This window comes from Ranitomeya variabilis, chromosome 1 (assembly GCF_051348905.1).
Source record: "Ranitomeya variabilis isolate aRanVar5 chromosome 1, aRanVar5.hap1, whole genome shotgun sequence".
Classification (NCBI taxonomy): Eukaryota; Metazoa; Chordata; class Amphibia; order Anura; family Dendrobatidae; genus Ranitomeya; species Ranitomeya variabilis.
The window spans coordinates 144092055-144114187 of record NC_135232.1 but is presented as its reverse complement, the minus strand read 5'-3'; the positions used below and the strand labels follow the sequence as shown (position 1 = coordinate 144114187).

Here is a 22133-nt window from a genome sequence, read left to right as displayed (position 1 = left end):
AGCAAAATCCGCATCGTGTGCACATAGCCTAACAGTCCCATAAGATGCTTCATATATCATTGGCATTATATACTGCTCCATATAGAATTGGCCCCAAAAGATGCTCCATATAGAATTGGCCCCATAAGATGCTCCCTATTAAATTGGCCCCATATAATGCTTCCTGTATTATTGGCCCCATAAGATGCTCCATATAGAATTAGCCCCATATAATGCTCCATATATGGGCCCCTTCTGATGGTCCCCATATATTGCTCCAAATATAAAAAAAAAAAATGAAATACTCACCTCTCGTTGCTTGTCGCTGCTCTGCTCTGGACTCCTCAGCGTCTTCCTGCTCTGTGCTTCGACTACTCAGGCAGAGGGCGCGCACTGGTGACGTCATCGCGCCCTCTGACCTGAACGTCACAGGCAGAGGATGGAACACGCTGCAGCGCTGGAACTGGGAGAGGCAAGTATCGCAAGTGCCGGGGCCTGGAGCAGGCGGGGGGGTGTCACTCGCGGGATCGGCACCATAGCACGCCAGTGTCCCCGACGGTGAGTGGGCCCCCTGCTTGCTCAGGGCCCCGGCACTTGCTCGGGTGCTGACGCCGGCCCTGGGTGGGTATTACAGGCAGGGGGGCGGCTCCCTGGGGACTTCTTTTCTGTGACCGTCGGCGAGCCACATGTGGCTCACGAGCTACGGGTTGGGGACCCCTGCTCTATATTAAGTTAATAGTAATAGTACATGTAAATAACATCAGGTACTTAGCTAACTATGGTTTTTTTTCTTGGGTTTTGTCTGTGAAGTAGCTACAGTGTGAACATGCTCTAACAGACTTCACATATACCAGCTTATGCTGCGGCTCATTTCTTTGGTTAAAGGGAACCTGTCACCCCGTTTTTTCAATATGAGCTAAAAATAGCTTTAAATAGGTCCTGAGCTGTGCTTTATAGCTGTGTCATTATTGTCCCGATTCCCCACCTTTGCTGCCAAAATACCTTAGTAAAGTCGCCGTTTTCGCCTGTTAATCACGGCGGTCTGGTCAAATGGGCTTTGTGAATTCGCTGTTTCTCCCCCACCTCTTGCTTTTCCCTAAGTAATTTCTTCCCGACGTTTGCGTAGTGTTTCGTGCCTGCGCAGTTAAGTCTAATGTCGTGCCTGCGCATTATGCTTTGCCCAACTGTGGGCATAGCATACAGCTCGTCTCTGCGCATGCGCGGCTCTTCTCTGTAGCCTGTGTGCCCCGGAAGTCTGGCTATGCAAATGGTGTTGTCCTGGATGCCGGTAAAATTTCCCCATCCAGAACTTCTTGCGTAAGTTGCTTATCTACAAAACTTACTCAAGAAGTTCTGGATGGGGAAATTTTACAGGGCGAGCTGTATGCTATGCTCACAGTTGGGCAAGGCATAATGCGCAGGCGCGACATTAGACTTAACTGCGCAGGCACGAAACACTACGCAAACGTCGGGAAGAAATTACTTAGGGAAAAGCAAGAGGTGGGGGAGAAACAGCGAATTCACAAAGCCAATTTGACCAGACCGCCGTGATTAACAGGCGAAAACGGCGACTTTACTAAGGTATTTTGGCAGCAAAGGTGGGGAATCGGGACAATAAAGACACAGTTATAAAGCACAGCTCAGGACCTATTTAAAGCTATTTTTAGCTCACATTGAAAAAACGGGGTGACAGGTTCCCTTTAAGGTGTATTATGCACCAAATGTACATATCCTAGCAGGCTTTCCATGGTGTATCTTCCTTTATTCACGGTTGCTGATAAACTAGATGTTTCACCAGAGATGGTCAGTAACAGGCCCAGATGTCCTATAGGACCGGGTTAGATAATAGCCCTCTCCTTCGCACTGAGCTTCCTATCTTAGAGGGTGGCTAGGGTGCCTGGTAGGGCTGTAAGAGCTGTGCCTGTGACTTGCGTAGCAGAGGGGGTGACGCCATCTTAGTCTGGCGAGCACCTGCTCTGCCCAGTAACTCACAGATTGTTGCTACAGAGGGATCGACTCTTCATTTTCCTCATAGACCTTACAGGGAAAACAGGAGAGCCCGTCCTTCAGTGTCCGAACCTTGCAGGCCACATAAAATGACGTATGTAAAAATATAACGTGAGATGCAGACCATTGACTAAATGTAAAAATATAATCATTATTAAATACTAGATGGTTGCCCGATTCTAACGCATCGGGTATTCTAGAATATGTACCACGTAGTATATTGCCCAGCCACGTAGTATATTGCCCAGCCACGTAGTATATTGCCCAGTGACGTAGTATATTGCCCAGTGACGTAGTATATTGCACAGCCACGTAGTATATTGCACAGCCACGTAGTATATTGCCCAGCCACGTAGTATATTGCCCAGCCACGTAGTATATTGCCCAGTGACGTAGTATATTGCCCAGTGACGTAGTATATTGCACAGCCACGTAGTATATTGCACAGCCACGTAGTATATTGCCCAGCCACGTAGTATATTGCCCAGCCACGTAGTATATTGCCCAGTGACGTAGTATATTGCCCAGTGACGTAGTATATTGCACAGCCACGTAGTATATTGCACAGCCACGTAGTATATTGCCCAGCCACGTAGTATATTGCCCAGCCACGTAGTATATTGGCTAGTTACATTGTATATTGCCCAGTCACGTAGTATACAGCAGAGCCACATAGTATATTACCCAGTTACGTAGTATATTGCCCAGTGACGTAGTATATTGCCCAGTGACGTAGTATATTGCCCAGTGACGTAGTATACAGCACAGAGCCACGTAGTATATTGCCCAGTGATGTAGTATATTGCCCAGTGACGTAGTATACAGCACAGCCACGTAGTATATTGCACAGCCCATGTAGTATATTGCCCAGCTATGTAGCATATTGCCCATCCACGTATGACACAGGTTAAAAAAATAAAAAATAAACATATACTCACCTTCCGCAGGTGCATTGTAGTTCTGTCGCCTGTGGGGTGCAGGCGGCATCTTCCGGTCCCAGGGTGTGATGACGTCGCGGTCACGTGACCGTGACGTGGTCACATAACCGTGACATCACGGCAGGTCCTTGTCGTGCAGGACCTGTCATGACGTCGCGGTCACATGACCGTGACGTCACGGCAGGTCCTTTCCGCGCAGGCGCGCAGGACTTGTGATGACGTCGCGGTCACATGACCGTGACGTCATGGCAGGTCCTTCTGCCAGACCATCTGTGCCACCGGAACGTGCCGGTTGCATCGCGAGGAGCGGGAAAGGCGGCGTAGGTGAGTATATAATCGTTTTGTTTTTTTAAAATTATTTTTAACATTAGATGTTTTTACTATTGGCGCTGCATAGGCTGCGTCAATAGTAAAAAAAACTTGGTCACACACGGTTAATAGCAGCGGTAACGGAGTGCGTTACCCGCGGCATAACACTGTCCGTTACCGCCGGCATTAACCCTGTGTGAGCGGAGGGGTGTATGCGGGCGCCGGGCAGTGAGTGCGGGGAGTAAGGAGCGGCCATTTTCTTCCGGACTGTGCGCGTCGCTGATTGGTCGCGGCAGCCATGACAGGCAGCTGGCGAGACCAATCAGCGAACGAATAACCGTTACAGACAGAAGGACAGACGGAAGTGACCCTTAGACAATTATATAGTAGATTACAAAAAAATGTAGCTCCTTACAAACGTATGACGTACTGGTATGTCATATTCCAGCTCCATATTCCTGCATCTTTACCAGCAGATGATAGGTGATTTAAACGGCAATCATGTGCCTTTTACAGCCGCAGGTGTCAGAGCACTTTGACAGTGGCATTTAACGCGCACCAGCAGGAGGGCACTTCATGCCACGCATCCATCGTCGCACCCGTGACGTAATCGCTGGGTACTGATAGGTTGCTATGACAGCTGGGGGACTGTTCAACGTTCCCGTGCTTGTTAAAATGATAGTCCTGTGAATGCCAGCCTAGTAGATCGTGATTATGCACTGCTGTTTATAGCACAAGGACGGGACTAATAAATACAGTTAAATATCTTTAAAAATATGACCCCCCCCACAAATGTTCAAATCACCCCCCTTAAAAATAAAACAGTAAAAAGTGCACATTTTTGTTAGCGCAGCATATGTAATTGTCAGATCTATCAAGATATAAAAAAATGAATACGATCAGGAAACGACATAATGAGAAAAAAATGGAGAATCCAGAATTACGTTGTTTTGCAATAGTGCGCAATAAAATACAATAAGAGGCGATCATAATATCACATCTACCTCAAAATGGTATCAGTAAAAACGTCAGCTCAGGGCTCAAAAGATAAGCCCTCATCCAACCCCAGATCCCGAAAAATGAAAACTTATAAGGCCTCATAAATGTTAAAGTGCATAAAAGTAAATAAATACACAGCGGTAAAATATGTACTTAGATCAATGAAATAAAAAAGCAAAATGCACATATATAGTGAAGGAAATAAGTATTTGATCCCTTGCTGATTTTGTAAGTTTGCCCACTGACAAAGACATGAACAGTCTATAATTTTAAGGGTAGGTTCATTTTAACATTGAGAGATAGAATATCAAAAATATCAAATATCAAAAATAAAATACAGAAAACCACACAAATTATATAAATGTATCTGCATTTTGCAGTGAGAAATAAGTATTTAATTCCTCTGGCAAACAAGACTTAATATTTGGTGGCAAAACCCTTGTTAGCAAGCACAGCAGTCAGACATTGTGAAAAAAAAATAAAAAAAAATAAAAATGCACATATTTGGTATCGCTGCATCCAGAATGACCCTACCTATAAAACTGTCACTCTATGTAACCCCTTCAGTGAACGCGGATAAAAAATTGAATAAAATATGTGACAAAAAATGCTTTTTAATCATACCGCAAAAAAAGTGGAATATAAAGTGACTAAAAAGTCGAATGTAAATAAAAATGATATCTTTGAATACGCCATCTTGTCCCACAAAAAGCAAGCTGCCATACAGCTCTATCAGTGGAAAAATGAAAAAGCTATAGCTCTCAGAATAAATGTGATATGTTAGACTGTCTACAGCACCATACCACTTTCTATGGAGAGGAAATACTGCACCTATGAACTATCACTATTCGTAAAGAAATAAAGGTAGTGCTCAGCAAGATGAGTATTCAAAGTCCTTATTGCAAGTATAAGAAAAATGCGGCACTCACCATTTCTTTGAAAATTCAGTCCTTTATTTCATAATCAGACAAGTAAGAGGTGAGGGGGTGCAGGGATGTGAATAAGATGAACGATGTCCATTTCGCACTGAACACAGTGCTTCTACGGGTCCAAACCAAAGAACAAAGCTGTCTTATCACTTTTATCATATAGTGAACAGCGTAAGAAAACACCCCCCCCAAAAAAATTGGTTTTTTTTTCATTCTGCATCCCAAAAATTGGAATAGGATATTGTGCACTCTATGCTGAGCATTTACAGCGGGGTTTCTATGTAAAATATGCGGAAAATTCCCTCTAATGAGGCAGATGGAGGCACTGTGGATGCTGTCTGCCCTATGGTCTGGAGTAACTTTGAATCACGTCATTTGAAGATTTAGATGGAAATCCTGGTGTAATACCTCAGCGTAGAGCACAAGATAAACGTGATCCAAAATGTTATATAAAATGTTCCCAAAAGCTTCAATCCAATCCACAAAAAAAGCAAGTCCCCACTCAGGTCCGTCATCTGTCAATAGAAATGTAGAGGGCTTCCATGTTACTGGTAGTACAAAGGCTCTGTAAAAGGGAAATGGCTCCTCATCCTCCAAAAGAAATCCAGGGGATTCTGCACTTCCAAATTCAAATGCTCCTTCCTAACGTCCACATGTTTGGCATTTCTATAGTGATGAGAGCCCGCTTAATTTACTGGTGCATGTTTCCAGAAGGCTGAGCTGGGCATAACGCACTGGAAACTACAATGTACGGACACTACGCTGTCAGATTTGCAATTTTCACTCAGCAACAACCACTTCTGCTAGTTTCTAGAAAACACCCATTGAGTCAAAATCATCATTACACCTGTAGATAAATGGATGTAATTTCCAAAATAGGCCATTCGAGAGGGGATTCTGTTCTTTTGGCATGTAGGGGTTCTGTATATGGAGTCTACAAACTATTCTACAATAATTTGTTCTCCAAGAGTCAAATGTTTGGCTAAGCAGTACTGCACAGCCAATTTGGGGATGAAACAAAATTGTGATAAAAATGTAATTATTTTTTCTTCACTGCCCAATGGTATAAAATTTTGTGACACACTCGTAGTGTCAATATAATCACTGCATTCCTAGATGAATTAATTGAGAGATAGTGTGTAAAATGGGGTCACTTACGGGGGGTACTGCTGTTCTTGCACCTCATGGGCTCTACCAGTGGCTCATGGCATACGCAAGCCTTAACAGCAAAAATTTCGACCTTTTTAGAACCTCAGGGCTCTGCCAATGTGACATGGCACACTCAAACCATTTCAGCAAAATCTGAACTCCAATATAGCACTTCTTCCCTTCTGAGCTTTGCACTGTGCCTCAAAAGTAGTTTTAGACCATATATGGGGTATTGGCATACTAAAGAGAAATTGCATAACAAATTGTACAGTTCATTTTCTACAGGGTGGGCCATTTATATGGATACACCTAATGAAATGGGAATGGTTGGTGATATCAACTTCCTGTTTGTGGCACATTAGTATATGGGAGGGAGAAAGCTTTTCAAGATGGGTGGTGGTGACCATGGCGGCCATTTTGATGTCGGCCATTTTGGATCCAACTTTATTTTTTCCAATGGGAAGAGGGTCATGTGACACATCAAAAGTATTGAGAATTTCACAAGAAAAACAATGGTGTGTTTGTTTTTAACGTAACTTTATTCTTTCATTAGTTATTTACAAGTGCAATCCTCTTCTCCCAGTCTTGACACACTGATAGCAACACCACAGAAGAAATGCTAGCACAGGCTTCTAGTATCCATTGTTTCATATGCTGCACATCTCGTATCTTCACAGCATAGACAATTGACTTCAGATGACCCCAGCATCTGAAACAATGGATACTGGAAGACTGTGCTAGCATTCCTTCTGTGGTGTTGCTATCAGTGTGTCAGTGGGAGAAGAGGGTTGCATTGACAATCCAACACAATGGGCAGCACTTTGAACACATTTTATAAGTGGTCATAAACTTGTAAATAACTATTGAAAGAATAAAGTTATGTTAAAACCAAGCACACCATTGTTTTTCTTGTGAAATTCTCAATAAATTTGATGTGTCAGATGACCCTCTTCCTATTGGAAATCATAAAGTTGGATCCAAAATATCTGACTTCAAAATGGCCGCCATGGTCACCACCCATCTTGAAAAGTTTTCCCCCTCCCATATACTAATGTGCCACAAACAGGAAGTTGATATCACCAATCATTTCTATTTTATTTAGGTGTATCCTGTACTATTATCCCTTTTGAAAATTAAAAACTTGGGGCAAACTAAAATCTTAGTGGAAAAAATCGTAATTTTCATTTAATTTAGCCTAATGTTATACAATTCTGTGAATCGCCTGAAGGTTAAAAATGCTCACTACACCCTCAAGAGGTGTAGTTTCCAAAATGGGGATCACTTGTGGGGATTTCTGCGGTTTTTGGCATGTCAGGGGCTCTTCATGTGTGACATGGCATCCGCAATCTATTCCAGCCAAAATTGAGCTCCACAATTCAGACTGCGCTCCTTCCCCTGCCGTGTGCCCAGCAGAAGTTTTCCACTACATATGTAATCAGGAGAAATTGAACAATAAATTATACCATCCATTTTCTCCTGTTACCCTTGTGAAAGTGAAAAATGTGGGGCAAACCAACATTTTTGCAGGAAAAATGAATTTTTACATTTTTACGGCTCAACGTTATAAAATTTTGTGAAGCCCTTGTGGGTTTAAGGTGCTCATCACACTTCTAAATAAGTTCCTTGAGAAGTGTAGTTTGCAAATTGGGGTCGCTTGTGGGGTTTTCCACTGGTTAGACACACCAGGGACTCTGCAAACGCAGCTTCGTGTCCGTTATCGATTTCAGCCAATTTTGCACTCCGAAAGTCAAATAGTGCTCCTTCCCTTCTGAGCCCTGCCTTACACCCAAACAGTAGTTTTCCACCACATATAGGGTGTCAGCACACCCAGGAGAAATTGTACAACAAATTGTATGGTCCATTTTCTACTTTAACCCTTGTGAAAATGAAAGGAAAATTTGGGGCTAAATCAACATTTGTGAGGGAGAAATTGCTGAAATTACTGTTAAGCACAGTTGGGTAAATAAACTTATTGCATGTAGTTTTGAGCACCTTGAGGGGTGCAGTTTTTAGAATTATGTCATTTTGGGGTATTTTCTGTCATATAGGCCCCCTCAAAGTCACTTCAAATGGGAGGTTGTCCCTACAAAAATTGGTTTTGTAAATTTTGTTGGAAAATTTAGAAATCGCTAATCAACTTTGAACCCTTCTGACTTCCTAAAAAAAAACCCATTATGTTTCAAATATGATGCTGATGTAAAACAGGCATGTGGGAAATGTTACATGTGGATTCTACCATTGTCTCCTGCATCTCCTATCACTATGGGTATGGGTGTGCACCTGTGATATGTATGTTGGTCACTTTCTCTTTTAGCTGAGGCACTTATGGGCATTGAAACCATAATACTCGTTACATGAGGTTTATATGTCAGAGGAGGTGGTGACATCATATAAAGTAGGTGTCTGTTATGTGCAGTATTTTTGCTTAATATATTGTTATATGTTATTGTATTAATCTTTCTAACTACAGTTGTGTGAAAAAGTGTTTGCCCTCTTCCTGATTATTATTTTTCTTTTGAATGTTTGTCACACTTAAATGTTTCAGATCACCAAACAAATTTCAATATTAGACAAACACAAGTAAACACAGAAAACGGTTTTTAAATTAAGATCTTTAATATTAAGGGAAAAAGAAATCCAAACCTACAGGGCCCTGTGTGAAACATTGATTGCCCTCCCTTTCCTTAAAACAGACTTTGTTTTGCGACTTTTATGCAATTAGAAATCTATCATATTTCACTCCAAAAGGTTACTACAGGGCTTTTCCTCAACATTTATTTACATTTTGGCCTAGGTATTGCAAAATGGTGTAATAAATGTCATAAAACCTTAATAAATATGGTTTAATCATTTACAATAGAGAACTCCCTCCCCCAATGTATGTAGTTGTCACGATTCCCACCGTGCTGACACCACTATGTCACGAATCGGGGGTGACCTTTGGCCAGCACACGGCTATCACATGTGCAGGGGGGCTTATCTTAGTTATCCCTCCACTGCTACAATGTGATGAAAACACTAACAAGGCTATTGACCTATCAATTTACTGCAGGGACTTATTTTAGTTATCCCACTGCTGCTACCATATCACGAACTGCAGGGATTTATGTATATCCCGCTTTCCAGTTCCGGTTTGGAACTTGCAGCTCTCTGGCGCCTCCCTTACCCTCAGGTCAGTCTAGGTACTGCACCTAGGGTACTTAGTCGCCAGAAAGGCTGCCTGCTATGTACTGGCATTTGGGCACGCTGCAGCGAGGGCGATATAACTACCCCCACACAGGCAGGAACAATAATTATCAACGCTGCTGTCGCTACAACGACTCCCAAATGCACAGAACTTTATTAATTTATACATTTTACTCCATAAAAAGATCAGGCAGTGCTTATGAAAGGTATATAAAGATGTTACAATAGGAGACAAAGTATGTACAGCAATTATAAAATAAACAGGGATTAAACGAGAAATTAACACTTACATGTGCTCAGATCATTTCAGGCAACCATGCTGGTGGGCGGAGCCCCAAATGTCCCAATTCATGAGATAATCTTTCTGTGGTGAGGTCCCAAGCAAGAATGAAGGCTGGGTCGAGTGCAGCAATTTATAACTGCAGGCTTGTGACATCACTAAAGGGGTTTGAGTTACCATTGCCCTCCCTTCTCCTCAGATGTACAGTTTTTACCAACAATACTTATAATTCTCATATCTTAGCTTGAGAATATGTCAGAATCACAGTATGTGTGCTAACAGGGAAAACTAAAAATCATATTATACATTATCATCACAGTAGTCTACAAATTTTTGAATCAAATCATAACCGGGCATTTATCAAGCAACCTTGTCTGCTAAGCGTCAGAAAAAATGGATCCATGAAAAAAGGATCACAAAACATCAGAATAGGACATGCGCAAGGAGACGCATGAGTATTTCTTTACATGCAATAAAAATAAATAAATGTATAACTTTGCTGACTGGATGGGTCTGTTACTCCTTTTGCTGCCAGGTTTTCTGGTCCATTTTAAAAACAGTGAATTGAAAAAAGCAGGCTATATATGGTGGGTACAGAAATTATTCAGACCCCTTTAAATTTTTCACTCTTTGTTTCATTGCAGCCATTTGGTAAATTCAAAAAAGTTCTTTTTTTTTCTCATTAATGTACACTCTGCACCCCATACTGACGGAAAAAAAAACAAATGTAGAAATTTTTGCTAATTTATTAAAAAAGAAAAACTGAAATATCACATCATCATAAGTATTCAGACCCTTTGCTCAGTATTGAGTAGAAGCACTCTTTTGAGCTAGTACAGCCATGAGTCTTCTTGGGAATGTTGCAACAAGTTTTTCACACCTGCAATTCTTCCTTGCAGATCCTCTCCAGTTCCGTCAGGTTGGATGGTGAACATTGATGGACAGCCATTTTCAGGTCTCTCCAGAGATACTCAATTTGGTTTAGGTCAGGGCTCTGGCTGGGCCAGTCAAGAATGGTCACAGAGTTGTTCTGAAGTCACTCCTTTGTTATTTTAGCTGTGTACTTAAGGTCATTGTCTTATTGGAAGGTGAACCTTCGGCCAAGTCTGAGGTCCAGAGCACTCTGGAAGAGGTTTTCATCCAGGATATCTCTATACTTGGCCGCATTCATGTTTCCTTCAATGGCAACCAGTCTTCCTATCCCTGCAGCTGAAAAACACCCCCATAGCATGATGCTGCCACCACCATACTTCACTGTTAGGATTGTATTGGGCAGGTGATGAACAGTACCTGGTTTTCTCCACACATACCACTTAGAATTATCACCAAAAAGGTCTATCTTCGTCTCATCAGACCAGAGAATCTTATTTCTCATAGTCTGGGAGTCCTTCATGTGTTTTTTAGCAAACTCTATGTGGGCTTTCATATGTCTTGCACTGGGGAGAGGCTTCTGTCGGGCCATTCTGCCATAAAGGCCTGACTGGTGGAGGGCTGCAAGGATAGTTGACTTTGTGGAACTTTCTCCTATCTCCCTACTGCATCTCTGTAGCTCAGCCACAGTGATCTTGGGGTTCTTCTTTACGTCTCTCACCAAGACTCTTCTCCCACGATTGCTCAGTTTGGCTGGACAGCCAGATCTAGGAAGACTTCTGGTGGTCCCAAACTTCTTCCATTTAAGGATTATGGAGGCCACTGTGCTCTTAGGAACCTTGAGTACTGTAGAAATTCTTTTCCAACCTTGGCCAGATCTGTACCTTGCCACAATTCTGTCTCTGTGCTCCTTGGCCAGTTCCTTTGACCTCATGGTTCTCCTTTGGTCTGACATGCACTGTGAGCTATGAGGTCTTATATAGACAGGTGTGTGCCTTTCCAAATCAAGTCCTATCAGTTTAATTAAACACAGCTGGACTCCAATGATGGAGTAGAACCATCTCAACGAGGATCACAAGGCAATGGACAGCATGTGACTTAAATATAAGTGTTTGAGCAAAGGGTCTGAATACTTATGACGATGTGATATTTCAGTTTTTCTTTATTAATAAATTATCAAAAATTACTACATTTCTGTTTTTTTCAGTCAAGATGGGGTGCAGAGTGTACATTAATGAGAAAAAAATGAACTTTTTTGAATTTACCAAATGGCTGCAGTGAAACAAAGAGTGAAAAATTTAAAGGGGTCTGAATACTTTCCATACCCACTGTATATGGGATACATGTTGGCCAAATGTTAGTTTGGTAGACAGTTATCTCCCCTGTCTTCCCCATACACATGACTGCTTGGCTCGGCCAAAGGCTCATGCGTATTTAACTGGGAAGAGAGGCGCAAGCCTCCGCCAGCATCCTCGGTCATTGATTTATATCACCTGTTGAAACTCCAACTACCTGATCCTTCTCTCCCTAAGGACATCCTAATAATCTGTTATGGGAGAGTTGGGAGGCCACCATACACATCAGACCCAGACCACTCTTAATGCATTCCTGGGGCATTTTTTTTAACATACATGGGCAAGGCTCCCCCCTTTTTGGTTTGGCATCTTGTCTACGTGGTTTCCAGGTTTTTGGGCAGGTGCAAAACAGTCAGGTCTGGGCCTTGCCCTGCCCCCATCTATTTTGCGGTCTTCTGACACATAGAGAGGTGAACTTCAAGAGTTAGGGACCATCCTGATTGGGTACACCTTGTCGCGGTGGGATGGATCGTGATTGGATACACCTTGTCGCAGAGAGATGGATCCTGATGGGGTACACCTTGTCTCGGTGGGATGGCTGTTATACTCTTTTGATCAAAATAGTCAACTAAGTACCCTATGTTATTTACATGTGCTATTACTGTTTAATTATTATTTACTGCAGGGTATTTGCTCACTTTGTAATTATCATAGGTTTTCTAAGTCATTCTGCATGACTGACAAATCTTCTTTGTAGGAACTTTGTTTTGCTTTTTCTATTTTAATCTTCACTACAAATCCTTCTTTGGCGATAAGTGCCCTATATACGGATGAAATTGTAGTTCATTGCTTATGGAAATCTTAGTTTTTTTCCCTTTTTATGTTTAGCTGTCAAAATGACATGTTAGATAATGACACTTAGCTCGAGCAGATAAAGTTGGATTTTTCTGTAAATTGCGCTGTTGTTTTTTTTTTTTCAGGATCCAGTATAACATCTTTATTAATCTCAGGTTGAGAAATCATTCATGAAGGTGAAAGTGACGATGACTTTTCGATTCTGTCCGGTAGCTTTATGCTTCTTATGGACATTGTGCTCTGTGACTTTGGCAGCTGATAGCACGCACAATTCTAATGATGCCTTTCCCTGGGAAGATCTTAGGTTGCCCCAATATGTGATCCCCCTGCACTATGAACTCTCTTTACACCCAAACTTAACTACTCTCACGTTTGCTGGCCTTGCTAAGATCACAATTGTTGTACAACAGCAGACGAATTCTGTTGTTCTGCATAGCAAGCACCTGATCATAACTAAGACAAGTATGGAAAGAAAAAAGGGGGATGCACGTGTCCACCAAGATTTGCTCCTTCTGGAACGTCCTGCAGGTGAACAAATTGCACTTCAAGCTGCTGATCCACTGAGGCCGGGAGAAAACTATACTCTGTATATTGCCTACAATGCCAACCTCTCTGACAGTTTCCATGGGTTTTATAAAGGCTCATACAGAACCCCGGATGGAGAGATCAGGTAAACCTGCTTTTTAATATGTTTATTACATATGATGATTAGTTTCCACTTTCCAAAGTAGATGCAAACTTAAAGAAGACCTACCATTAGCCATAAATATTACATTTTATTCACTTGGTGTAAATGCGGCTGTTCTCCTGGAACTTATGTCATGTGTAATGTATAAAATGATGTGTGGATGCTACTAGTTGGGGTTGTGTCCTTGTATAGTCTAACACTGTCTAATCAGTGCTAACGCTGCAGGACACACCCCTTTGACAAAGGAAGGGGTGACACCGAGTTGTGTGTGTGTGTGTATGTATATATATATATATATATATATATATATATATAAGCAGTCACGCAGTATATAACACAGGCGACATAGTATATAACACAGGCCACGCAGTATATAACACAGGGCACGTAGTATATAGCACAGCCCACGCAGTATATCACACAGCCCACGCAGTATCTAACACTGGCCACGTAGTATATAGCAGCCACGCAGTATATAACACAGCCCACGCTGTGTATCACACAGCCCACGCAGTATATAACACTGCCCATATAGTATATAGCAGCCACGCGTTATATAACACAGCCCACGCAGTATATAACACAGCCCCCGCAGTATATCACACAACCCACGCAGTATAGAACACAGCCCATGTAGTATACAGCACAGCCACGTAGTATATAACACCGCCCACACAGTATATAACACTGGCCATGTAGTATATAACGCAGCCCACGCAGTATATCACACAGCCCATGTAGTGTATATAGCAGCCACGCAGTATATAACACTGCCCACGCAGTATATAGCAGTGTGGGCACCATATCCCTGTTAAAAAAAATAATTAAAATAAAAAATAGTTATATACTCACCCCCTGCGATCCAGCGAAGCTCCGGCTATGCGCGCGTGGCTGGCGCCATCTTCCGTTCCCAGGATGCATTGCGAAATTACCCACATGACTTAGCGGTCTCGCGAGACCGCTAAGTCTTCTGGGTAATTTCGCAATGCATCTCTGGGAACGGAAGATGGCGGCAGCCGCGTGCGGCTCGGCGGACTACAGAGGGTGAGAATAGCAGGTTTTTTGTTGTTTTTTTTAATTATTTTTAGCATTACATTGTTTTACTATTGATGCTGTATAGGCAGCATCAATAGTAAAAAGTTGGGGACACACAGGGTTAATAGCAGCGGTAACGGAGTAAGTTACCCGCGGCATAACGCGGTCTGTTACCGCTGGCATTAACCCTGTGTTAGCGGTGACCGGAGGGGAGTATGCGGGCGCCTGGCACTGACTGCAGGGGAGTAGGGAGGGACTAATGGGACTGTGCCTGTCACTGATTGGTCACGGCAGCCATGACAGGCAGCTGGCGAGACCAATCAGCGACGCAGGATTTCCATGACAGGAGTTGCAGACAGAAAGACGGAAGTACCCCTTAGACAATTATATCTAGATATATGATATATATATATATATATATATATATATATATATATATATATATACATACATACATACATACATACATACATACATACATACATACATATATGAAATAGCACAATTATTTGGCCATATCATTACATTTAAATAGATGTCCTACAATCACAAGATTATGATATCTTTTTTGCCAGGGTCCTTGCGTCCACCCAGTTTGAGCCTACAGCCGCCCGTATGGCCTTCCCATGTTTTGATGAACCTGCCTTTAAAGCCACTTTTTCCATTAAAATCCGAAGGGATGCAAAACACAGTGCCGTGTCCAATATGCCTATAGTAAGTATGTTCATGTAACTGTCATGTCTGAACTTCACACATTTTAGCTGGTTGTAATGTAATTTTCTGTTTTTATTGTGCATGCAAATCCACTGCCTACTGGGAATTCTCACCGGGAAATACATGGATATACATCCACCCTGCATCCACCTCACTCTGTGGTCATTTCCTTTCCTAGGTAAAGACTGAACACGTAGATAATGGGCTCCTGGAAGACCACTTTGATGTCACGGTGAAGATGAGCACCTATCTCGTGGCTTTTATTGTTTCAGACTTCAAATCAATCAGTCAGATCACAAACCATGGCGTCAAGGTAACGTTTACAAGATGTGGATGTCCGCTACTGTAAAATTATGTTTGCGGTCTTCCAAAAAATTTGCCTCACCTCTCCACAGGTAGCGAGTGGTATTACAGCTCAGCACCATAAATGAGTCTAATATAATGAGGTGGTGCAGCATGCTTGTATATTTTGTATGGGTAGTTCCTTACCGTAATTTTTTTTCTATAGAAGGTAACGAGATGAGAGGATCGTTCCTCACAACTCCATTCGACAGCCCCGGTCATATCTCTTTCTCCGTATACTGGAGCTGTGCAATTTTCCTGCGCTTCTGGGTTCCTCAGTGCGGCGTTTGATTAGTTGGCCTGGTGTGACATCATCTGGGTGTGTGTAGCGCACCGGTGACACCTCGCCAGCACTGGCTAATCATAAGCCAAGCCTGGGATCCCGGAGGGTAAGGAAATTCAGAGAGCACTGACCTGGACCTGTAGACTGGGATTGCGCAAAGTGATCTGCTCATCTCTAATGGTAACACATGCCTGTTTATATAATTATGGTTTCTTTGCTTTCATTCCAGATATCAGTCTACACTGTTCCACACAAGATAGATCAGGCTGTGTATGCCTTAGATGCAGCAGTAAAACTCCTGGACTTTTATGAGGAATATTTCCATATACCGTACCCTTTGCCAAAGCAGGGTATGTATGAGTGAGTGACTGGTGGAGTAGTTTCGGGATTTTGCTTATTTTTTGCGTTTCTGATTATTTCATCTAATTTATTTAGATCTTGCTGCAATTCCTGACTTTCAGTCTGGTGCAATGGAAAACTGGGGGCTAACGACTTACAGAGAGTCCGCATTGTTGTACGATCCGAAGACATCAACAGCCTCCAATAAACTCTGGATTACAATGGTTATTGCTCACGAGCTGGCTCACCAGGTCAGTAGAGGCTAGTCTGATGTCCGGCTTTCTGCCATTGATTGCTTTCCAATACCCCAATCTTATCATGCACCTGCCATAGTGATAATCTATGGACTATGAGTAATTGCGTTATGTATACTAATATTTAGTGTATTTTGTATTGTAATTCACAGTTACACGGAAAAATAGTTACTATGCAGACCTGGTCACAGGAGCTACCTGGTCATGGCATCTACCTGGTCATGGCATCTACCTGGTCATGGCAGCTACCTGGTCATGGCAGCTACCTGGTCACGGCACCTACCTGGTCATGGCAGCTACCTGGTCATGGCATCTACCTGGTCATGGCATCTACCTGGTCATGGCAGCTACCTGGTCACGGCACCTACCTGGTCATGGCAGCTTTGCCACTCCGAACTCTCCCAGAGATCACATGCAACGCTCCTGAGGGCCAGTGCTTAAATCTGTTAAAGGTCCCAATGATCAAACTTAATGGGGTATTCTCAAATTTGGAAGTTATTCCCTATAAATATGATAGAGGATAATTTCCCGATCACTGGGGGTCCGACCATTGAGACTCCCACTGTTCCCAAGAACCAGGGCTCAGAAGAAACCCTTGTAAAGGGAGCTAGTGTCGGTCATATGCTGCCCTCAGGGATCTCCAGCACGGTTCCATTAAGAATGAGCAGAACAGCAGTGCGCTGCGAGTATGATCGACCACCACTACATTCACACAGGACTCTGCAAATCCCAGGTTCTTGGGATCAGTGGGGGTCCTAGCGGTTGGACACCCATCAATTGAGAAGTTAACTTCCAAACTCGAGGATACCCCTGTAAATTATGGTCCTGTCTCCTTATGTGTTGCCTTTTGGAGCTTTTCCGGCATACATCCCCTGTAGTTATTAGAGTCCGAAGCATTGAATACAGCCATACATGCATCCATATTCAGAAGGATATCAAGATGTATTGAAATGAGAGGAGGAAGCCTTCACAGGTTTGTTTTATAGTCTGTAACTATGGAGGGACATGGGTCAGCATAGGAGCCGTAGACACAAAACTGCAGGACATTTATAATTACAGCATTTTTGCACATTTTAGGACTCTCTTACAAAGTGGCTTTATTTTAGATGTATTAGAGCAAAGCAAAATGGATATGATGATGGTCATCCCTCTCGAATGGAATTATAGCCCTTATTGCATATTCCTGTATAGTGTAGCCGCTTATAGTAGAGTTTCCTACCTTTATTGAGATAGGCCATCTTACAAGATCGCTTGCTCAGATTCTTTGTGTGCCGCAGTAATAGCTAGGTCAGCAGACAACATATAGCGGTCTTGGTAGAGGAGTCGGCCATTAATGCCAATCAGACAATAGCTGGCTTTTTTGGTCTTGATGGAACCCGGCCTAGACAAGACCCTGGTGCTGCCCTCGGTCCTGTACCCCAGAGTCCAACCCCCATCAGCAGTGAGACATTGCTGATCAGTAAATCGTCCTAATTATTTATGATCTATTTAATATGTAGGAGACTATAGATTGTTGCTGTGAATGGTAACTGCCGTTCTTTTATCTCTTGGTAGTGGTTTGGAAACCTGGTAACAATGGAGTGGTGGAATGATCTGTGGCTGAATGAGGGATTTGCAAAGTTCATGGAGTATATTTCGGTCAATATTACTTATCCAGAGCTGCAAGTTGTAAGTTTACTTTTCATGACTTATATAAAGCGGATCTGTCATCAGACTCTTCTGAAAGTGTTAAAATTACCAATGTTAATTAGAGGTAATCTGTCAGCAGGATTTCACCCTCCCCCCAAACTATTTATATGCACATGTAGCTCTTTCAAGGACAAGTCCAGCAATCCCTTTCCATGGCCATGAGAAATCAGCATTTGAATTGATATACAAATATGCTGAAGGACTATGGTAGATCCGAAGCCTCTGTCACTCCAGCTCTATTCCCTGCTCAGTGCCGCCTCATCCTGCTTGATTGATGACTCCTTAGCCCCTGTGCTGTGTGACTTCAGGCACTCAGTCAAGCACGAAGATGCAGCGTTGAGCGGAGAATAGAACTGGAGTGACAGAATAAGAAACCTTTGTAATAAATCTTATCAGAGAAATCTACTTTCTTCTCCTTCTGGACTCACAATTCATTCTGTCTTCACTGAATACACATTTTACCTGTGAATTGAGAATTTTGAGAATGAGTTGTGAATCCAGGAGAAGAAAGTGGATTTCTCTGATAAGATTTATTACAAAGTTTCGTATTCTTATTTGTACTATTGATTTATGTAATAAAAAATAATATGGCGGTTACTCTTTAAGCAAATGGTTCACTCATAGGATAGATGATGCTATAAATGATCACTGGAGTCTAGCTGCTGAGACACTACATGATCCAAAACATGAGGGTCCAAAGTGTCCCTGTACGAAGGGATCGGATGCAACCACTACTCATGTAGATGGTGAATAAAGCAGTGGTTGCACATGCTCCTGGCTGCTGTTCCATTCACACAGGAGGGCAGGGCCGGCTCCAGGTTTTTGTGGGCCCCTTTAACACATACCATGATTTATGATGTACAGATACAGCAAAGAGAAATATAGGTATAGTACAATGCCAAAGATTTCACTTACTTCTTGCATTACATGAGTGAGTCCGACACATCGCTGATCGGGTGGACAGATTACTGGGAGAGGCTGGTGAGGACCCAGCGGTCATGGTGCACATTGGCACAAATGACAAAGTTAGAGGTAGGTGGAAGGTCCTTAAAGATGATTTCAGGGAATTAGGTTGCAAGCTGAAAGCAAGGACCTCCAACGTGGTATTTTCCGAAATACTGCCGGTACCACGTGCCACGCCAGAGAGGCAACGGGAGATTAGGGAGGTTAATAAGTGGCTCAAGAATTGGTGTAGGAAGGAGGGGTTTGGGTTCCTGCAGAACTGGGCCGACTTCTCAGTTGGCTACAGGCTCTACGCTAGGGACGGGCTGCACCTCAATGGGGAAGGTGCAGCTGTGCTGGGGGAGAAAATGGTAAGAAGGTTGGAAGAGTGTTTAAACTAGGGATTGGGGGGGAGGGTATTCATTTTATAGGAGGGGAAGATAGTGCAGATAGAGACCTGGGCACAAATAAGGAAGTTGGGGGTGGCGGTGGCATGGGGGGTGGGGTTAGAACAGTTAGTAATTTAAGAAAGAATAGAGGTACAGAGAGTAACATCAAGTGCATGTATACTAATGCCAGAAGCCTCGCCAACAAAATGGATGAATTAGAACTAATGTTGTTGGAGCATAATTATGACATGGTGGGGATATCTGAGACGTGGCTGGATGAGAGCCATGACTGGGCTGTTAACTTGCAGGGCTATAGCCTGTTCAGAAATGACCGTACAGATAAGCGAGGGGGAGGGGTGTGTCTGTATGTAAAATCTTCCTTAAAACCCATCCTGCGTGATAATATAGGTGAATTTAATGAAAATGTAGAGTCCCTGTGGGTGGAGATAAGGGGAGGGAGAAAAAATAATAAATTACTGATAGGGGTTTGTTATAAATCTCCAAAACTAATGGAAGCAATGGAGAATATCCTCATAAAGCAAATAGATGAAGCTGCGACTCAAGAAGAAGTCATTATTATGGGGGACTTCAACTACCCTGAAATAGATTGGGGAACAGAAACCTGCAGTTCCAGTAAAGGTAATCGGTTTTTGACAACTATGAGAGACAATTACCTTTCACAACTGGTTCAGGACCCAACAAGGAGGGGGGCACTGCTAGACCTAATATTAACCAACAGGCCAGACCGCATATCAAATATAAGGGTTGGGGGTCACTTGGGGAATAGTGATCACAAAATAATACGTTTTCATGTATCCTTTAATAAGATGTGTAGTAGGGGGGTTACAAGGACACTAATCTTCAGGAGGGCAAATTTCCAACGGATGAGAGAGGATCTTGGTGCAATTAACTGGGACGATATCCTGAGACACAAAAATACACAAAGAAAATGGGAGACGTTTATTAGCATCCTGGATAGGACCTGTGCACAGTATATACCGTATGGGAATAAACATGCTAGAAATAGGAGGAAACCAATATGGCTAAATAGAGCTGTAAGGGGCGCAATAAGGGACAAAAAGAAAGCATTTAGAGAATTAAAGGAAGTAGGTAGTGAGGAGGCATTAAATAAATACAAAAAATTAAATAAATTCTGTAAAAAGCAAATCAAGGCAGCAAAGATTGAGACAGAGAGACTCATTGCCAGAGAGAGTAAAAATAATCCCAAAATATTCTTTAACTATATAAATAGTAAGAAACTAAAAAATGACAGTGTTGGCCCCCTTAAAAATAGTCTGGGTGAAATGGTGGATGAGGATGAGGAAAAAGCCAATATGCTAAATGACTTTTTTTCATCAGTATTTACAAAAGAAAATCCCATGGCAGACAAAATGACTAGTGATAAAAATTCCCCATTAAATGTCACCTGCTTAACCCAGCAGGAAGTACAGCGGCGTCTAAAAATAACTAAAATTGATAAATCTCCGGGCCCGGATGGGATACACCCCCGAGTACTGCAGGAACTAAGTACAGTCATTGATAGACCATTATTTTTAATCTTTAAAGACTCCATAATAACAGGGTCTGTACCACAGGACTGGCGTATAGCAAATGTGGTGCCAATATTCAAAAAAGGGGCAAAAACTGAACTCGGTAATTATAGGCCAGTAAGCTTAACCTCTACTGTGGGTAAAATCCTGGATGGCATTCTAAGGGATGCTATGCTGGAGTATCTGAAGAGGAATAACCTCATGACCCAGTATCAGCACGGGTTTACTAGGGACCGTTCATGTCAGACTAATTTGATCAGCTTCTATGAAGAGGTAAGTTCCGGACTGGACCAAGGGAACCCAGTGGACGTAGTATATATGGACTTTTCCAAAGCTTTTGATACGGTGCCACACAAAAGGTTGTTACATAAAATGAGAGTAATGGGGATAGGGGAAAATATGTGTAAGTGGGTTGAGAGCTGGCTCAGGGATAGGAAACAAAGGGTGGTTATTAATGGAGCACACTCGGACTGGGTCGCGGTTAGCAGTGGGGTACCACAGGGGTCAGTATTGGGCCCTCTTCTTTTTAACATATTTATTAATGACCTTGTAGGGGGCATTCAGAGTAGAATTTCAATATTTGCAGATGACACTAAACTCTGCAGGGTAATCAATACAGGGGAGGACAATTTTATATTACAGGATGATATATGTAAACTAGAAGCTTGGGCTGATAAATGGCAAATGAGCTTTAATGGGGATAAATGTAAGGTCATGCACTTGGGTAGAAGTAATAAGATGTATAACTATGTGCTTAATTCTAAAACTCTGGGCAAAACCGTCAATGAAAAAGACCTGGGTGTATGGGTGGATGACAAACTCATATTCAGTGGCCAGTGTCAGGCAGCTGCTACAAAGGCAAATAAAATAATGGGATGTATTAAAAGAGGCATAGATGCTCATGAGGAGAACATAATTTTACCTCTATACAAGTCACTAGTGCGACCACACTTAGAATACTGTGCACAGTTCTGGTCTCCAGTGTATAAGAAAGACATAGCTGAACTGGAGCGGGTGCAGAGAAGAGCGACCAAGGTTATTAGAGGACTGGGGGGTCTGCAATACCAAGATAGGTTATTACACTTGGGGCTATTTAGTTTGGAAAAACGAAG

The 22133-nt window shown here is 42.5% G+C and overlaps 1 protein-coding gene across 1 annotated transcript in view; it reads left to right on the top strand.

The window, feature by feature from the left end:
- The window catches only part of ERAP1 (endoplasmic reticulum aminopeptidase 1), a 66084-nt gene that overhangs the window by 4491 nt on the left and 39460 nt on the right, over window positions 1-22133 (top strand). Inside the window, exons 2-7 of the mRNA XM_077289538.1 lie at window positions 12922-13466; window positions 15095-15233; window positions 15412-15546; window positions 16088-16208; window positions 16294-16448; window positions 18006-18119. Of these exons, the coding sequence (XP_077145653.1) occupies window positions 12967-13466; window positions 15095-15233; window positions 15412-15546; window positions 16088-16208; window positions 16294-16448; window positions 18006-18119 (1164 nt within the window). The 5' untranslated portion in view covers window positions 12922-12966. The remainder of the gene's footprint in view (window positions 1-12921; window positions 13467-15094; window positions 15234-15411; window positions 15547-16087; window positions 16209-16293; window positions 16449-18005; window positions 18120-22133) is intronic.